The sequence below is a fragment of the Lonchura striata genome, chromosome 3, assembly GCF_050655825.1.
Source record: "Lonchura striata isolate lonStrDom1 chromosome 3, ASM5065582v1, whole genome shotgun sequence".
Lineage (NCBI taxonomy): Eukaryota > Metazoa > Chordata > Aves > Passeriformes > Estrildidae > Lonchura > Lonchura striata.
The window spans coordinates 66945792-66965765 of record NC_140705.1 but is presented as its reverse complement, the minus strand read 5'-3'; the positions used below and the strand labels follow the sequence as shown (position 1 = coordinate 66965765).

General features: G+C 35.2%; 1 protein-coding gene across 12 annotated transcripts in view; it reads right to left on the bottom strand.

The window, feature by feature from the left end:
• Positions 1-19974, bottom strand: part of RGS7 (regulator of G protein signaling 7) — a 275082-nt gene that overhangs the window by 52667 nt on the left and 202441 nt on the right. For all 12 annotated transcript variants that reach the window (XR_014954280.1, XM_085576739.1, XM_085576745.1 and 9 more), the window contains 5 exons: positions 10718-10792; positions 9581-9679; positions 8777-8838; positions 7202-7312; positions 6597-6722 (listed from right to left, as the gene is read on the bottom strand). Coding sequence is in view for 11 of the 12 variants with exons in the window: in XM_085576739.1 (XP_085432865.1) it covers positions 6597-6722; positions 7202-7312; positions 8777-8838; positions 9581-9679; positions 10718-10792 (473 nt within the window). In the remaining variant the exon portion in view is untranslated. The remainder of the gene's footprint in view (positions 1-6596; positions 6723-7201; positions 7313-8776; positions 8839-9580; positions 9680-10717; positions 10793-19974) is intronic.

Genomic DNA, 19974 nt, shown 5'->3' with positions numbered 1-19974 from the left:
AATTCTAATTTTGTTAATCAGAAATCATGCATACATTGGAAAAGCATTTGTTTTCGTAATTATAATTTAATTTATTTTTTCAGCATCCCATTTACATGCATATTTTTGATAAAAATGCTGAATGGAATTACACATTCTTGTGCTGAGAAAACCAACATTGGCCAGCAATATGTAGTGCAGCCAGTTCACTGTATCCTCATTCAGTCTGGAGCAAGATCACTCAAAAGGCCTTAAGCACTTTATGGTCATAGACAGCTAGCTGTAAGCTTTTATTTCATTATTTCTTCTATTGGTGCTCAGACTCTCTCATGTCACAAAATAATCCTAAATTAATCTAGGATCCCATTCTTAGACATAGTTCAGATCAGTTAGTTCTTCTCCCCCTAATCCAAGAGCTCAACTAAAGTTTGACTTTGGTAAACATGTAATATATACCATTGAAACTTTTCATTATTGTTCTGACACAGCTGATCCTATGAAACAGATAAGCTGAGCCATGAAGTGATTTAACTTTGAAATCAATTGGATTTTCCAAGGCTTACAAATAAATTTGGTACATCTTGTGGTTTGCACACTGCTTAGGGTGAGATCAACACAAGCTCTCTTAGCTGAGTTCAACAAGGATGGGATAGGAGAGAACAGTGAAACTGTACTCAGACTCCCAAGAAAACAAAATGACACCACCCTTAACCCAGATTCTAATTTAATTATTGCAAAACACTTAGGATAGTAAAGCATAGCAAACCTTACAGTATTCCTGCTATAAGATATCCTTCTCTTGAGAAAATTTACCTCTCAGGAAGCAATTATTCCTTCATAGTCCTGTTTTGAAACTTTTTGCAGCACAGATGGAAGGAGCCTGTGCTCATTTTCCACAAGCCAGCCTGGTCAGTTTCACGCTACTAAGATGACTATTTTAGGTATTTCTACAACCTTCAATTTCAATAATACATAAGCAATTTTTCTTCATCTAAAATTCTCCAAGAGACAGAGAAGCAATATTGTCCCAGTTTTGCAAATATATTAATAATGTAATAATGTACAATGGTTTCTCCAAGGTCAGAAAGGGGATCTGTGCCAATAGAACTCCAGTTTCAAAACTTTTGGGTAGCATCACTTTTATGGATGAAATACAGTGTGAATTGAACATAGTCATGCACAGAGCCTGGGGTTGTATCCTGAGAATATGATGGCAATGCAGCAAGAAGAAATGCCTGATCACTCAAGTTTTAAAACTGCAAAGCTCACAAACTCTAATTCAGTTCACACTCTCAAATTTAGGCAACCTACTTTGGTTTCCTTAAGCTGCTTTCGATATTTGCATTTAAAAGCACATATCCTGCAGTGCTAACCCCTTCAAGTGCATCTTCTGGGATTGACTGATTACTCATGTGTCTCCAAGTCAGGTAAGGAACACAAAAATGAAAGGGAAGGATGCTCTTTGTAAACACACATTTTATGTCTCCCTGCAGACATCCTGTGGATCTAGTTCAGAGATATCACTTCCTTTTTTGTTCCATTGTATCACGGCCAATAATTCTGGAAGTTGCTGCAAACATGCCTTAGGATGGTATTTTCTTTTACAAGTAAACTGTTTTCATATAGTAGGTTATATTCGATTATGGGGAAACAGATGGGAGATAAATGTCAAGAAATTTAACTTAGTTGCTTGCAGCATAGAATAGGGAGGTTGTGTAGACCCATTCTTACAGGCTGAACACCAGTTCTTTGATAGATTAATTTAATTTTACCCTTCTAACAATAGCATTCAAAGATTCAACTAAAAATGTGAAACTCTAAATATAGAAACCTCTCTAAAAGTAGGAAGAATTATGATTTATGTGTTATGTCTAGGGTGCTTATTTTACAGCCAACACACATTTTAAGAATTTAATCTACTTATCTTTTAAGAAAAGATGCCTGCCCTCCTCCTACAGAGCATTGAATTCAAATATTCAAAGTTTAAAAATGACAAAAATAAGGCTGCTCTCTCTTGAATTTTCAAAAATATCTTTTTCAAATATCCCATGGCAACCAATAGCACAGATGAAGTTGAAATAGTCAGCAAGACCTCAGCACAGAGCTTCAAATCAACAGAGCTCCCTGTACTATTTTACAGCTCTCTGCCTCATGAGCTGTGACCAGAGCAAGGGAAGATTCCTGTAGCAAAAAGCACACACTCTGCAACATTAACTATGTGCAAGGGTAGGGAGGGGACAAGGGGATTAGCATTTTTTGGGCAATGCTATACACAGACTTGGTGCTACTTTGTGTAAGGAACTAGAACTCAGTCTCGCTGCCCTTGGATGGAGCTGCATCTCCCGTTGGTGGAGGTTTGCTTTTGCCATGGAGACCCTTTCTAGCAGATGCTCAGCACTGTTTGAACAGAGATTTGAGCAGCTGAGTGTAAAACTCACTGCTGCCTTCTACCCCAGCATTTGGGCTGCCACCTGCTGGGTCACACAGCAGAGTGTGTAGTGTACAGTACTAGCACATCCATACACATGGCCTGCTAAAACACATGTTGCAAGATATCTGGGGATTATGTACTCCAGCTGGATTACTTTCAAAGCCAAGCTGGCCTCATGGATAAATAGCACAGCTGTAACACAGCTTCTGTCCCATTAACTGACCTAGAGGCAGGTGCAGCCAGATTGCAGACCAAGCTAATCAGTTAAATTTAGCCTGCAGGAACAATGAGTGGGAGAAAAACTGCAGTAGTTCTCTGTGAAACATGTGAGGTATACTCAGTGTGGAAACACTGGAGTGGGAATTATGTGAACTTTGCACACACTGCATGTGACAAAACAAGAAAGAGGCCAGACCTTTCAGCATTTTCAGAAAAAGCAAACAAAAACCTAAACAAACTCCATGAATAAAATCACATAATATTTTCCAGGGGCAGGAAACACTGCTCTCTGATTTTCAGAGTCCACCTTCTTGCCCACTACAACTTCAAGCTTCAAGGCAGAGTAGAACTGAAGGATTTCAAGAATATGACAGAGAAACTCATTAAATCTTGCAACTAGTTCTTTCTCACCTACTCTGAGAAATGGCAAGATTGCTGGTATTTAAGCTTGGCATTTAAGCTTGAGTCTGAAAGAGAAATAATTCACAGGCTATTTCAGCTTTGAGAGTTAAATTTTGGTCAAGTTATTAGCACCCACAACAGGGCCTCACAATCACCAGTGTAAAGGATAAACACCTCACAAAATGTCAGCTTGCAGGGGGATGGTCAGACAAAAAATATTGAGGGAAAACATCCAAATCTATCAAATTTCTCAGTCCCTCTCTTCCTTTTTCTGGATAACAAGAATGCAAAGTCCCTTTTCCCTACTAGTCACACATCACAAACCTAAGAAATGAGCATCAAATGAAGGGGCAATGGGTCCAGTGGCTTTTCCTTCTGTATCATGGAACCTAACCTATCACCACTCTCACTAACTTAGGAGGTTTTTCAGTCTTAGAGCTGCTTTGGAGATCATACTCACTGCAATACTGCATAAGGATTTGGACAGGGTTTCAGGTTGGCAGGTCTGAAATTATTTAATATTTACAGGCTGCAATTCCTACAAAATAACCAGTTGGGAGCAAACCTATAGTCAGCACACAAATATTAACTTTCCAAAGAATTTTGCTGCACTACAGACGAAGGACAAGAAGAGGAATACACTTTCCTACAGAAATTAAAGACACTGGGTCTCCCGGTGCCATGCTGCAGTAAGTTTGATCTCATAAACACTCTCTTTGAAAACCTTGTGACCAAGCTCAATAGTACTGGATCATGATCAAACTTTAGTCTTGTGAATTTTAAACAATGGTCACCATTTTTGTAATAGGCATTGGGAATTTCATAAATCTATTATCCAAATCATATGTTACTTTAGTTATTTGTTCTGTGTATTGAGCAGCACACAAAGCAATTCTTCCAAAAAATCTGCATGGTAACAAGAGATCACAAGCCATACCCTGTATTAGGTGAGTGCAGGATCCAACCTGCAAACTGCAGTCACACTGTAATGAAATTACTGCACCGACAGAATCGCTTATGCAGTTTTATTCCTTTGCTATGCTTTACAACACTCATTCAGAGAGTGAAATACTATTAAGCCTCATTTACAGACAAAGAAAGTGTGCAGAGATAAAAAGTAAGAAGGGGGAACCTGGTTATATTCCTGAGCACTGCACAATTCTTAGTATTAAACCACGGCTCAAGGTCCTTCATCCCTGCTGTGTTCTTTAAGAGAGGATCTAAATCTGCCAAGATGATATTCTCAGATACCTTAGACACTCTCAAAATTAATGTAACAGTAACACTGGGACTTCTTGCTATTTAAGATCATCACACTTGAATAGAAATGTTATATCTGGTAGACTTATAGTTTCATGGTTTTTGTTTCACCAAAATGAGGTATAAGGCATCTAATCTATTAATACTGAAGGTCTTGTCATGCCTGCAGTCCCTGCTGTATCCTGTGCATTCGGCTTGAAAGCTCGAAAGCAGGGTCCCAGCTGCCATCCAACTATGGGCTTGGCAGTGTTGTGAATTTTATCATTAATAGATCTGTAAAAGTACAAGAACCAGAAACTGATTTGAGCGGAATTTGTTGGAAGATGTGGGTGGACATAATTATTTTTCTCAAGGTGGCTGTCAAAACAATAATTAAGAAAAACACCACTAAAAAGCCCTAAATTACCATGATGGAATTAACAGGTGAGCAACAAAAGTGGTTGCCTTCTTAGGTTTATTTAGTGCTAATACTTGAAATCATCAAGCTTTTAACTTCTGTTATTGACATCTAAAACATTTTGACAGCCATATACAACAAGTTTTACACAGTCATGTTTTCTAACCCAAATTTAGTATGTGAACCTAATGGATTGATTTCCCTATAGCTTGGGCATTTATGAACATAATTCTGACCTTCTGAAACAGTTTCCCTTCAGTTAATTATCACAGAAAGCACTTTCTCTGAGCAAATTTATCTCCTGCCTGGCCTTTAAGATCATATTCACCATTTCTCAGCTATTATACTTTATAATGCAAATTTAAGAATTTAGAGGAGGAGACAGAAGAACAGATGGCATGTCAAGGAATCACCTCTGAGGAAATTTCTTGAGGGAATTTTTCTAGATCAGTTACTTGCAGTTTGCCTGTGTTTAGTGTTGTAAATAGGATTAGAAGAAAGAGTTAGGGATTATGCAGTAACAGTCTAGTTGGCAGAGAGACAAATTAATCACAGAAAAGCACCACAAACTGCAGCACACACTGGGCTCAATAGGTTCATGTTTGAACAGCTGCCCTGCACAACAAATTACCAGGATGCTCTTTAATTTTTTTTTAAATTACCTTTCATTTTCTTGGTATTATTCTGATTTTTAAAAATTCATTTTACCAATTGGAGTTTTTAATAAGAAAAATCTCTATCTGTGACAAATAAATTCATCAACATACACATACAGGTCAGGCTATGTTTGTGATGCAAAATTAATATTTGAATATGAACATGGTCACCAACTTGAGAACTTCAACTCCAATTATTCAACTGGATCTGTGCAATTACCTGGCATTTATAAATCAACACCATAAATATTAAATACCTCTTGTAAGATGCTACAAAAGCATTATTTTAGTATGAATGGTTATGCTGCAGCACTTTAAAGTAAGAATTTGCATAGGAAAAAAGTAGGTTAGGATTATTCTGAATTCTAGATTGTAAATGGAAACAGGATTTTATACTACTTATGTTATTGGTGAATGGAAAGTGATATAGATGAAATCTGACAAGAAGGTAGAATTAAGATAAAAATGTGTTGCCTATATTTTTGTACTATGCTCAGCTAAAATTCTCTGTCTATAGAAAGGCTGTTAATAATCTCTCTGAAATAACTCCTACTGAAATATGACTTTCTTAGAACAGCAAAGACAAAATGTGCTATTAAACAATTGATGGATTATAATTTTTAAAATCAAATTTTCCCCCTCACTTAAAAGTAATTCTGTAAATATGCCCTTGGAAACATACCCTCTATGCTTCATACACTAAGAACACTTTTTTCATTTTACAGTTAGTGGGGAATTTGAGAGCTAGATGTCACCCTACCTCAGCTGTGTCTGTTGCACAAGTTACCAGAATATTGGAGGAGATATTCAAAATCAAACAAATCAACCTGGTGAAAGTCAGTGAATTTTAATTTTAGATCCTTTATTTATTTTAAAACTTTTTTTCCTTTTCTTTTTACTTTTCTTATAATATTTGATTAAACAAAATACATTGAATAGGCTTTGAATGAGCCAGTTTTATACCTGTTTAAAAAACAAGGTGAGAGAAAAGTTCTTGTCATGCAAGGTAGTTTGACCAAAGTTGAATATGAATGGAAAAATATGCTCCATGTGAATCTCTGTTAACTATATGAATATTTCCTTCAGCCTGTACATGAAAAGCAAGCATCAATCTGGATGAATTAATTCTGAAAGGTGAGGAAAATTTTTGAAGAGGTCAAAACATGAAAAGTATCAGGAAAAAAAAAAAAGAACAAAGCAAAAACCCAATATAACTTACAAGCTATTAAAAAAAAATGTAACTCTCATTTACCTTAAATTTTCTGAACTGAATTCTGACTCCAAGAATTTCAGAAACTGCTCTCTTCCCACAGGATCTTTCAAAGCTTCATCCATGCCAAATCCCCACCGTTTCACCCTCTGCTGTCCTGGCTCTTTACTACAGAAGAAGAAACAACAGAACCCAAAGTGACCAATACTTCACTATTCTAACAATGTGTTCCTCATTTAGGCCAAGTCCTAGAGTTCTATGGTTTTCTCACTTTATAGAATACTCACACCTGTGCAATGTTCAGCAATGAGCAAACAGACTGTTAGTACTTACATAGGATGAAGGTAATACACAAGAAAAAAAAAAAAGATTTCCAACTAGGAATATTATCAGATTTTAAAAGCTTTTTTTTTTTTCTTTTTCACCATACTAGAAGCCTGGAAACTGGTTTCTGTAACATTTCACACAGATTGATTAATATACAGCACTTCCCATCTTACAAAACTGTAATACTGGAAAGACCAAAAGGGGTCTGCATTGCCCTTCTTCCCCAGTATTCACCTGCAGTACCTCTGCCTGAAATCTTCACATCTCCAGAAAAGCATGTTAAACTCCCTTACGTCCAAAGAAGAAATAAAATTGTATACCTTGCCTCCAGTTCCCAGAAAGTAGTGTCATCTGATATCCAAGGGTTTGAGGGATCGGGGGGCACAAGAAAAGGATCATATTCCAAATACTGCTCTGTATAAGCTAATAGACTAGGAAAACAAAAGCATCAAATATTGTCAAGTCAGGAGGAGAAGAAACCTGATGAGATTACCCCAGCTAACAAGTTACCTTGCATCAACTGAGCCATGGTAACTGTGTATGGACACACTCAGAAGGCAGCTACAAGCTCAGGGTGAAATAGGTTTGCTCAAGGCGTTTGAAAGTGGAGCATTGAAGAAGGACCACTGAAGAAGGAGGGGTGGCTCAGGTTTACCAAGAGTAGAAATAAAATAAGCTTCCCTAATACTTCCACATAGTTCCATTTAAGGTTCCTTTAGGCACTAATAAATTAGATCATACAACCTCTTCCATACACATTTGTTTTCATAAAGGAACATGTTTTATATCCCCGTGGATATAAAAAAATCAACAGTTTCCTTAAAATCAATTCTAAAACACGGCATGTTACTCAAGTTATATTTATTGGCTCTGCAGCTGCTAGTACTCCTTTTATTTTCTCTTAAATATAATTAATATTTTTATTATTTCCTAATCAAAGGACATTATCCCCAGCTTTATTTTTTCAAAAATAAATCAATTTTTTTCACTTTTTTTTTATATTAAAGAATTGGTCTGACTCAGTTGTACACACTAAAAACTTTGCTTGTATTCTGGAAATTTACATCTCCCATTGTCCTTATTTATGCTTGCTGATTCCTTTGGCCTCATAATTTTTGTAAAAATATTGACAAGTGAGGACAACTATTCTTTCTTTTCAATTCCTATTACATTTAGCGTACATTATATTTTTACTGTTCAGCAAACAAAAAATCTTAATCTGATGTCTTTATAAATAGATATTAATATGTATTTGCATATGTGTATACACACATACACATAAATGAGTAGACACATATGCACAAATGTTTATGAGAAGATGAAGAGCAATTTGTATTTGGCCTTATTTCCTTTACTAAGGCCCATGCAGCTCAATTTTCTGCAATGTTGGGCTTTTTGTTTTATTTGCTTTCTAGCCCCTTCCTGACAAATTTGGTCTCATTTGGAGATAGATTCCCACTAGTGTTACATCTCTGACCCAAACTGAGCCCAATCTCACTTTGTTCAAGCACTGACTAAGCTCCACACCAACCAGTTCCCTTGCTTCATCAGTGACTGCCCTTTTGAAATATAAAAACAATAAACCCAGACCTATTCCTATTTAACCTCCCTGCCAATGAAAGGTGACACTTGTAATCACTTGGTCAGAGACTCTTTCAGTGACTCAGGTTTATCAGAAATCTATCATGGAAGATCTGGAATATTTTTATCACTAAAAGAACTTCATACTTCTCCACTTAAACTCTCATCAGTTATTTCTATGACATCTGAGCTCTCATGTCTCTCTTTGAAGAGCTATTTTCTGTGAATAGCTCTCTGAAGCTATTTCGCACTGACATTTTTCCCAATAGTTACCAGGCTAATTGAAAAAAATAGAAATGTGACAATATACGTACCTCTCTGCAACTTTTGACATTTTTAATCTATGTCTGTCTAATTGCATTTGCCAGTGCTTAATCTGCAAGAAAAGAAGGCAAAGAATTTTATGAGTAATTTATTGCTTGACTCTATTTCTATATCTTTTTTTATTCGGGCTGTAATTGAACATTAATTTATCCTAGGGCGCAGAAGAGAAATATATCTGAATTAAAACAACATTTCACCAGTGTAGCTCTAAAATAAATGAAAGTTTCCATTAAAGGGAAAAGATCATACAGAGACAAAAAATGTGCCCAATATAACATTTTCCCTAAAGGTTCATCAGCAGAAATCCAATTAGCCTTTTTTTAATATTTTTGAGGAGAACTAATACTTCTTCAGACATTTACTTTCTCAATACCCTAACATCTCAGGAAAGATTAACAAAGTTTTAACAGTAGATAAATGTGCAAACCTATACACGCATACATGGAGTGGTAAGTATACCCCCAAGGCTCAAATCAGCGATGGAAGAAGAGAAAGCTGTCTATAGCTGAAGGGGCTAATGGGCTTAGCTATGCAATGAATCCACTCACTGGCCTACTTCCCGCTGCCTTTAGGTGTTTAATACATGATACAAAAAAATTTAGGTTTTATCTTATTAATTTGATGAAGTTACATGACTAAATCCATATAACTTGAGACAAGGGAAAGGTTTATTAAATGTTTGCAACAGCTCTTTTGAATAACTTCCCAGTTATAATAATTTTTGAGTTTACACCTAACAAGTTACTTCCTAAAAAATAAATTTAAAAGTACATTTTTGTAGTAATGTTTCAAACCTCTTGGTGTAGCTCATCTTCTGTGGGGGGCTTAGTCTCTGGCACGGGCGTGTGCGTAGGGCTGTGACTTCGGATGTCATTTTGTAAGCCATAGACAGACTATGCAAAAAATATGAAACAATGGTTGCTTTCAGACAATGCTTTCTACACACAGCCATAGTACATTGTGCTCAACAAGTTAGCCAAGATCATCTTTAGAAAGAAACTGCAATAACCCATGCACTCAGATAAAATCATGCTTCTGCACTAGAGTGTAAGATAAAGACTGCCAAATTCCCACAATTCCATAAAGCCACAACTAAGGATTTCTTTTTATTAGGTCTCTATATTAGCATCATACTAAAAGTGGGGAATGACATGGAGAAATTCTATTACAGAAAGTGTAGATGACTGGTAGGTGGAGTATCCTGAGAGGTACACTAACACACAGATTATCTGGATTACTTCCAAAATTGCAATTACTGTCTGGTAAATTACACTAATCTGGACCTTTCACTACCATAAAGAAGCTAAGCTAAAACTTTCTCTAAATCCACTTTCCTTTTTAAAACATACCTTCCTATGGGTCAACATACAAATGTAGCTCAAAGGAAGTACTTTAAAATGGGAGTCAATCTACATGGTTATGGTGCAAAGGATTTTAAAGTGTTGAGCCAATCCATCTGTACATCCCTAGAGAAGTTACACTCTAATTACAACCTAATTTAGATAGAGTTAATTTCTTCCACCATTTCCAGTCATCCATTTTGGGCATAACTGTAATATAGAGACATCCTTTTCATGAAGACCAGGAAAAAAACTGTTGTTAGAATTTACATTGAATTTTTAATGTTTTTCCTTAATTCCTGGCAGAAACATTTTAATGTGCTTTATTCAATCTACGGAACAACATGGATAAATAGTGCAAAAATTAATTTTATCTTCAAAATCTTTGTATTTCGCCGAAATCTTATGTGATAGCATTCACTTAGCATCAGAAATTTGTTAATAGTAATTCAACTAAGCTTATGAAATATTAATATACATTTAATGCATTTGTTCCTTGCAGCTGTAAGAAAAAAGTGCTTTAAGAAATTATGGAAATTCATTCTATAAATTTCCTCCATCTCCTGCTTCGGATATAATAACCATACTTACCTTTCTTGTTTTATGTGGATTTCTCATTCTTGAAGATTTTTTTATATCCACTTCAGTAGTGTTTACACAGCCAGGCTATTAAAAGAAAGAGAAAGGAAAGCAAAAGCTAAATCTGTGATGGAACTTCTCTGAGCTACTCCTCCTCTTCAGTGTTCAAGACTGAAGAATAAATTCCACACCATGAAATTGAAATAAAATAAATTGCCAAGATAATGGAAACCAGTCAGTTTCTGCTTTGGTTTTGCCAAGGAAGCCATTAATTACATTCTAGCTATCCCTCTAAGGAGCATGGTTGACTTAATGAGACTAAATAAACAGAATTGTGAAATATTCACCTCAGCTGTGAACATCAGGTTTGCTTCAGGAGCATTGGGGTTTGGGTAAATTTTTAAAGAGGATCATGTCTTAAAATTAAATGGAAAAACAACAACAAAATAAAGGTTTTCTTTCTTTGTTCAGAAAAGAAAGGAAACAACCAAACCAAAACAACAAAACAGGCTTCTGCAGCCTAACCAGAAGACTGACAGCCTAAATAAAATTACTCTCAATACATCAGATTTGGTTTTCAGTGGTTCATTCTCACAACTCTGGCCTCCCAAAGCACACAAATACTCTAGTTTCTCCTAATTCATCTTCTTTTGACACTTCTCTCTAAGTACAAAATCTATGTGTTAATCTGATTTCTACCCATTTCTGGAAAAAAATAAAAATAACTATTTTGCTCTCAGGTGAGTTTTATCTATTGATTTTAGAGGGATTACATTTGACACTGAGTGGAAACTACAAAATCTGCTCTCTAGTGGGAGCAGACTTTTACTGAAAGTAGGGTGGGGTTTTTTTAATGCAAGTACCTAGATATTTAATTTACTTGCTCAACAGCCAAGCTGGACTTATTATTACTCTAATGATACAACATATGTCTTCTTATCATAATGGACAATGCTTGATATGACTGGAAATTTAATAAGACAGAATTTTAAAAATTTCTTGTATAGGCTAAGAATTTCTTATATAGCTAAGAAAAAAAAGCTTTCATTAAACAGAGCAATCTTACTTTGCCTCTGGAGAATTTTCTAAACAACAGACTGATTTTTTTAATCCAGTATGGCTTTTTTTTTAATTAATAAATAGATAAGTTTCTATTTTAAAGTAATAAATTAGTGTGCATTTGATCTTACAACATTTGAAGTAGAAACAGTTCCTCATTGCTAATGATAAAACTAGACATTATTCTTAAGACTGCACCAGACACATTAGAATTGGGATGGTATCGTTTGTGCTTCTGAACAAAAATGGGATGTTTTGAACTCAGAAATAACTTGCAAATCTCAAAGAAAAAGGTTGAAAAATACGAAGTTCTGCATGATGGTCAATTTAAAAGCAGAAAACAATTTCCCAGGGCAGTATACTGAGATATAAAGTTTAAAAAAATCCAAGTGTATGTACTTTGGGATTACAGCAGCAGCTGGCAGTGAAGAAGGCAGGGGCTTTAACAACATCTACAGCCTTTGAATGTAACAATTTGAATAGCAGGCACACTTATATAAGGCACAAAATGTTATTTGTTCAGTTTTCAGTTATGGTTTGTTATGCTTTTAAGCATGCTTTGAAGTTATGCTTTTAAGCATGTCCTAAAAATGGAGCGGGGAAAAAATAAAGGCATAAACCTCATCTGAAGCCTCTTATTTTTGAAGATTTTAAGCCCACCAGAAGTGAATTGGTATGGGCAGATCTTGCAATTTGCCTGGGTAACTTACATGCCAGAATTGTGCATATTGATGCAAGGGGACAAGAAATCCTGGGAGACTTTTAGAAACCAAACAAAGGCAAAGCTTTTGCTGGTTGCAAAGAGGCCTGACCCAGTACTGACCTTCTACAGCACATGGTGGATTCTCACTGACACCTGGCTCTGTAAAACCTCTCCCACTGAAGTGAAGGTGCTGGGGCAGGGGCACACAGGAGAGGCTGCGGGGGGAGAAGCAGGACCAAGGTGGCACTGAAGTATATTTATTAAATTATGCTTGATATGAGATGGGGCTCATGATGATATGAGTTTTATTGTTTTTCTGATGCTGCCAAATTTCATCCGTAAATATTCAGGAATAAATATCAAACATATTTTCAATTAAAATAAACACAAAAAGCTGCATTATGTGAACACTTTGTTAAAATAACTCAGCTTTTGTTGGAAAACCTTTGCTGGACAGCATTTAATTTTATTTGTATGCCCACATTAACATAATAAGTATTTGTTTGAATACAATTATATCCAGCTGTGTTTTCTTTTTGTGTTGTTTTTTAAACTGTACTACCATAGTTCAAATAGTGAGATGCCTGTCAGAGTGCTCTGCTGCAAGAATCCCATTTAGTGTGTGGTGGTATATAATTTGCATACTAATACTGTAAATAGTTTTCAAATGGATTTCCTGGAAGACTTGAGAAGTATTCTATATGTGTAAATAGAGTGCTTGTTTCTTTCAGGAGTAATGTTCTGTGTGAAAAAAATTTCCCCCCAACACACACAGAGGAAAGCCTTGTGACCTTCTTGAAGTTATCATACAGCAAGATCATAACCAGGGCAGAATCTGGTTCTCATCAATTTTTAAATATCTGTGTGAAAAACTGTCATACATTCACTAAGTTTTTTTCATCCATCTATTAGCATGCACTTATCTCAAAGTACAAATGCCCTTGTATTAATTTACATCAGACAGGTCAGTCCAGTCGAGATAAATTCACTGTTGATATAAATGGATAAATAAATAATGGACAGATAAATGATATTAAAAAGCTCCCACATATAGAGGAATTTCAATCCCTACTTCAATTATTGGATAACAATGTTAGTATAAATCCCAAGCAGCATCACTTTCTACTGATGCTGTCTAGGAGGATGCATATCAGGATTCTGCTAAAAAAACACAAAAGAAGATAGAAGTCTTGTTTGTAAGCAGAGGAGGAACCAGAACATACATGCCTTGATCAGGCTATCACCAGCATTTGAAGCAACCATCTAAGAGGCTGCTGAGTTAAAAAAAAAAATCCACTTGATATTAATATTCTATTCCTGAAAACTGTGGCAACAATGAATATATTAAGTTCTTCTAATAGTGCTAAAGTGTATTAAATTTAGGAAACCTGTAACAACTCTATGGAAGAATTCATTATTTACATAATATGGCATGCCTGAGCCATGGCACATTTCCATCCAAGTAGTGCAGAGTGTGGATTATTTATAGTCTGCTTTCTGTACAAAGTTGCACACTCCAAGTACACTTTTTATTGCCTGGCCATATAACCCAAATCAACATCTGTTAATGCCTTTTTTGTATAAAAAAAAATTATTTTCTATGATGTAATTCTAGAAAGTGCAAAATACTCAATAGAGAGTAAATTAATATTTATCATTAGGTCAGCTGAATTTTTGATGTCTTTTTTTTTTTTTTTTCTTTCACAAAGAAGATGGCAATTTAAATGTGAATCTACTTAAGCCAAAATAACCAGAAGTTTTCGTTTATCTGAGACAACTATACCCCTGTATGTGGGAGGGAATAAGCTCGTGCATTCCGATAGGCTGGGAGCTGTTTGTCTGGATCGCTGGTCTGTAGGAAATGCTCTGAAGGAGAAGCTGAGCATGAGTCAGCAGGATCTCTTTGCAGCAATGCAGACAAACCACATACCCAGCTGCATGAGCGACAGCACTTCAGCAGGCAAAGTGTTTATTCGTTTCTATTCAGCATCAAAAGGAAAATTCTGGAACACAGACTACTTCTGAGCCCCACAAACAACACAAGAAATACATTTCAAATGGAAAATCTAGTGGAAGAATAGACTTTTTTATGCTTCAAAAGAGGAGAGCTAACTACTCCCTTTTGTGCCTACAGGGGGGCTTAGAGAGATAGAGCTTTTCCAAAGATGCACTCTGGAAGGACAGGAGACAGTAATCTGAAATTGCAGTTAAGGAGTTTCCAGTCAGCTGTAAAGAAATATACTTCACAATAAACGTAAGAGAGGCCGTGGAATGTCCATCCTTGGTGATTTTCAAAGCTTGTTTAACCCAAGTGCCTGGACAATCTTATTCCCCTTAGAAGTCAGCACTGGTTTGACCAGGAAGTTGAACTAGAAGACCTCCAGGGGTCCCTCTCAGCCTACACTTCTCTGGTTCAGCCTACTCTTCACAAGCTGCAGGGAGTGAAATTCAAATAATCCACTTTACAGAACACTCCAATCAAGTATTCACATTGGTGTGAAATTCATCTCTCTGCCTTCCCCACCCAACAACAGCAGAGTGGAAACAAGACTGATATTTGCTTCCTTACTGCTGCCCCTGCCCTGCAGCAGCCCATGGTGTGCTCTTAATCCATATAAACAAACCACAGGTTAATTTAAGGAAATGTAATTTCACAGTCTCTAGCTAAAAATACATAGGTACTATTTAAAATAATTACCTCATTTCAATATGCACACCCATGAATTCAGAGTTCATTAAAGCAGTAAATATTTAGGTAGATTGATTCACATACCTTATGCATGTTCATTGCATTTCAGTGTCAATACATTGTGAAATAGATATTTTTATTTGTTTTGCAGGCATGGGCTAACTTGTTAAGTGCAATTGCAAAATACCAAATTTTAAGATTTCCAGGATTTCAGAATTTAAAATATTTTAAATTTAAATTATGGACCTGGGTACAAAAATGACAGATTGTCTCTCTCACTGGAAAAGATAAAAGTCATAAAACATAAAGGAAATGCAGAGATTTAAATCTTTTACATCATATGAAATAGATTATCACAAACGAGTAAGCTTAAAATTTGAAATTTTCTGAGTGTCAAATGTTAGATTTGGATTCCGCAACATCTATTCTGATATTTCTGTCATTGCTGCTATTCCTGTCATTTTTCTAGGAGTCTTCTAACCCTCAACAGTAACTATTCATAGCACTTTCTAAAGCAGAGAAAAGAAGATAATTAGGCAGTGAGTGATAAGCAGAACAGCAGAGTTCATTCTTATTTGTAGCTTTTCTATTCTAGTTTACTTGTGCAGTTATCTGAACAGTGCATAGTTAAACATCAAGGGGAGAAGATTATAAAAAAGAAATGGAAGATTACAAAATAAAAGAATGAGGGAAAAAACATCAGTGGCACTCATCTGGAAAAAATAAAGAGTTACTAGCTGGAAAAATACCCAGTTTGACTCTGGTAATGTGGGAAAGACTGTTTTTTCTCATACATAGTCCAGCATCAAAGGAGACATTAAAATCCTATATTGAGTAAGTTGTCAGTAATGACTAAAACTGAGGCTCTCATAAAGAAAAACACAGGATACATTCTCCTGCACTGCACCAATTTTTCATTTCACTGAGATGGAAGTTATTCGAGTGTGCAGAACCCACTAAGTCTTACAAGGAAAAGCTGAGGTTTAGGTAATGATTATCACTGTATTCTGGGATTTTACCTCATTTTACACACTTCAGGGTCAACAAATAAAGAGGCTTTTTCAGTGGAAGAGCTGCACTATTATAAACTTTGCTGATGCAATAGAAAGTCTCAGAAGAACATTCCAAATATACTGAGTACAAGTGGTCAGGTCTTTTAACAGAATTTGGAAAAATGGCCTGTTATCTTAAGGCCCAATCAAAGGACAGCAAAATTTCAAATTCACATAAAAATTTCAGATAATGTGGGTTTTTTTTTTAAATGTAGCTCACTTTTTAATTACAGATCAATAAACCTCAACTAAGTGATGAAAAAAATAAACCCAGGAGCCATATCTGCCAGAACCTGCAAATCCATAGGACCATGCACTGATAGTGCTGCTAGGGGAGATGTCAGCAGCCTCTGTTATAGCACCCAGGGCAGCAAAGACAAACCAGTGATCACAGGGACTGGGCTACAGGAACAACTTCCTTTTGGTTAGAAAACGATACTGCTACTTAAAATTGCAGAACCTAATTGTGGGGTTAATTTGCAATCAGCTAGGTGTACCTAATCTGAAACACTCTTATGAACTGTATGATCCTACCTAAAAGTGTATGTTTGAATTACTATTTCCATTTGGTTCAGCAGTTCTGTGAAAATAACTCTGAGAAATTAAGTGTGTGAGCACTAGGACTTGAAAACACCTCTAGTAACAAGATCCAGTAAATCAGCAGATGTCTGAAAAAAGAGGGAAAACATAATTCTGATTGTAAGTATTATGACAGAAGTGGTGGATTTTTATTTTCATTATGCAGCATAATCTCATAACTACAAACTCTAAACTAAATTGGATGGGTCTAGCTACTTAATGATTGTATTATATAACGTTATAGTACTTAGAGTTTCCTACACACATAGTGTAAAATATACACATAATGTAAAATATTAAATTATCTTATTATATGCTACTTGTAGTAGTACCATAGTCCAAGTTTCTGCACAATTAATTCTAGCACAACTATCTCTCTGAAAAGATGCCCTTTTGATTCAGTTTTGTGACTGGTAAACAAGCAGTGTGACTGGACTTCCAACACCTGCTGTTAAATCACAGTGCTTTCGGGGAGGTCACACTTGCATTATAGTTCTAAAGAGAAGCAAACACAGAGACTAATATTTGGAATTAAGTCCGACAGCCATGGTAACTGCAAATGTAAATTTTAATATGTGTGATGACCATTTTGTAAAGAAGTAGCCACTCTATCAAGACTTCACCTCTCTGCAACTCCAGACCAAACTTCTAAAATTAGCTCACGATGTTACTAGCTTTTCCTACAGACTCATGTCTGTTAGAAATTACCTCCTCTCAGAAGTACAGATATATCTTTCAATTACCAGCTATGAAACACAATTTTTAGGAAGCAAATCCCAAGATTGTTCTCAAGTACATATTCTCTACAAGCATGATTCATATTTTATTTCTAGATGCCTCATAAATTTGCCAGATAATCAGGGCAAAGTTATTAAACTTGTTCTATTGACTCATTAGATATTTTCAATATCTACAATCTTTTCATTATGTATGTGTTATGCTTCTAAATACTACCTTTTTTGGAACTCAGAATAGGGTAAATACTTCCAATGTATTGATTCAGTGTGACACTGAAGTAAGTGAATACAACTTGGAACTGGACATACATAGAATAACCTCAAATAACCTCAAATTTGTTCATATTTCTTAATACAAATCTATTTTAAAAACATGCAATACATCTGTCAATATGCTGCAAATATACCTGAAAGTAATGATCTACAGTCAAGTGGAATAATGGAAAAGAATTAGTTGTACACAGCTTAACTGCTAAAACCAGCTATCAGCTGATAATAATGTAAAAACTACTGGCTTTTAATTAAGTAAATAAAAGCTTCTCATTTTTTACTATTTGTTTATTGGACTGATATTTCAGGCCACAGAATGTTCAATGTAAAATCTTCTTTAGCTTCTTCCTTCAAAGGAAAGGATTGTCTTAATTCAAAAGAATTAATAAAACCTTTGTTAGGATTAAGTGTTCTCTTCCACTGAAGGTTTTAGTAGAGAATTATAGTAATAGCATAGAATGAATTTAAATGCTCAATACTTGTCCTCAATAGCTAATTTCATTTTGACTTGTTAAAGAACAGAGATAATAAAAAGTTACAGACTTATTTTTTAAACTAAAATGACTGAGCAATAAACCTATTGTATCATACACTAGAAATAAATTGATGGATAAAAAATTAATTTTGCACCTACGCATAAGTTAAACATACTGTAGAGAGACCCACATGAAGGACAGGAAACTTGCTATTGGACCAATTAGTAAAATCAATATATCCTTTATTTAAGGATTGATTTGGAGATCACTGACTACTACCAAAACAACAGTAGCTCCACTGTTGCTCTGCAATGGACCTAACCAAAACACGGAAAGGTGTGCAATTAAAGAATAAAAGTTCAACTATGAGCTGGTTATCTTATTTGGACAAGACAAATGAGGTTCAAACACCATCAGATAAAGGAGAGAAATTTGCTCAATAAGTTGGATCAAAATTTAATTATGTTTGCAGCCAGGTAAAACTCAGATGATTTTCAAACTAAGAGATGGGAAGTCTTACTTAGTATAGATTTTAGGACCACTTAAACTTTCAAAGACTTTTAGCATCTTTCTAAAATAAAGAAAGTTACACTGCACCAATTTTCACTTTATACTTATTTGTCTTCTCAAACTAGAGTTCAAATCTATTTCCTGAGTAGTATCAGATATAGGAGGAATTCCACTGGCTGTGCAAATGGAAGACCTTTTTGAAACAGAAAAGAGAAAGAGAGACACAGAGAAAATTTCAAGGAATGTAATACTAATAAATGAAACCATAAAATGTATCCATAGGAGACAGAACATCTTGAACCATGACAGTGATCCTCCAGTTCTCACATACTTGGTTGTTTAAGGTCAGATGTTGAAAGCTGAGCTTTCACCTTAAGAGAACAAGATTTCATCTTTTTTTTTTTTTTTAAACGTTAGTAGTTTGTGTATCACAGAATTACATATTATGCAAAATGCATAAGAAAAGGATGTTAAAATTTAATTCTTGAGACAAGTTATATGAAATTAAACAAGAAGCTGTACCCAAGAAAATACTCCTGCATTGAAGTTCTATGCTTTATTTTTGCAAGCTGATTTAATTTCTAATTAGCTTTAATTTATGAAATACCATTTCAGGTTTGTAGTGACTGGTTTTCAGAACCAGAAATTGCTTCACAGAAATTAGATCCATTGTATTTATTCAAGTGGTGTTTCAGTAGTATTAATTTTACTTAAGGCTCTATTAAAATGATTTTTGTGCATGTGAAGATTCCAGTATTTGCGACACTATTGCACAAGGAAACTTGTTAAATTTATCTGTTTTCTTGTCCCTTTGCTAAATAATAGCTAAATAATAATGACTTAGAGTCATTATTGCTTTCTCAATATATTTTTTTACCCCAAAAGGTGCTGTTTTACAGATTCCATACAGAAGAAATTTAGGTTACTCACTTGAAAATAAGTGGCAACAGAAAAGTCTAACACATCTCTGAAAAAGTAGATGGCAAATATAAGTGACATTTAGAAACTCATTTTATGCCTTTTGACTTATAAGAAGATCCTTGACAAAATGCTTTGGATTAAAGCAGAAAATTTAATTCCCGCAGATACAAAGATCAATGTATAAACATTGCACTTATAAAAAAAATTCCTTATACTTACTTCTTCAGGTTGCTTTCCTAGTTTTACACAGAACTAGGTATTGCTCAAAACCAT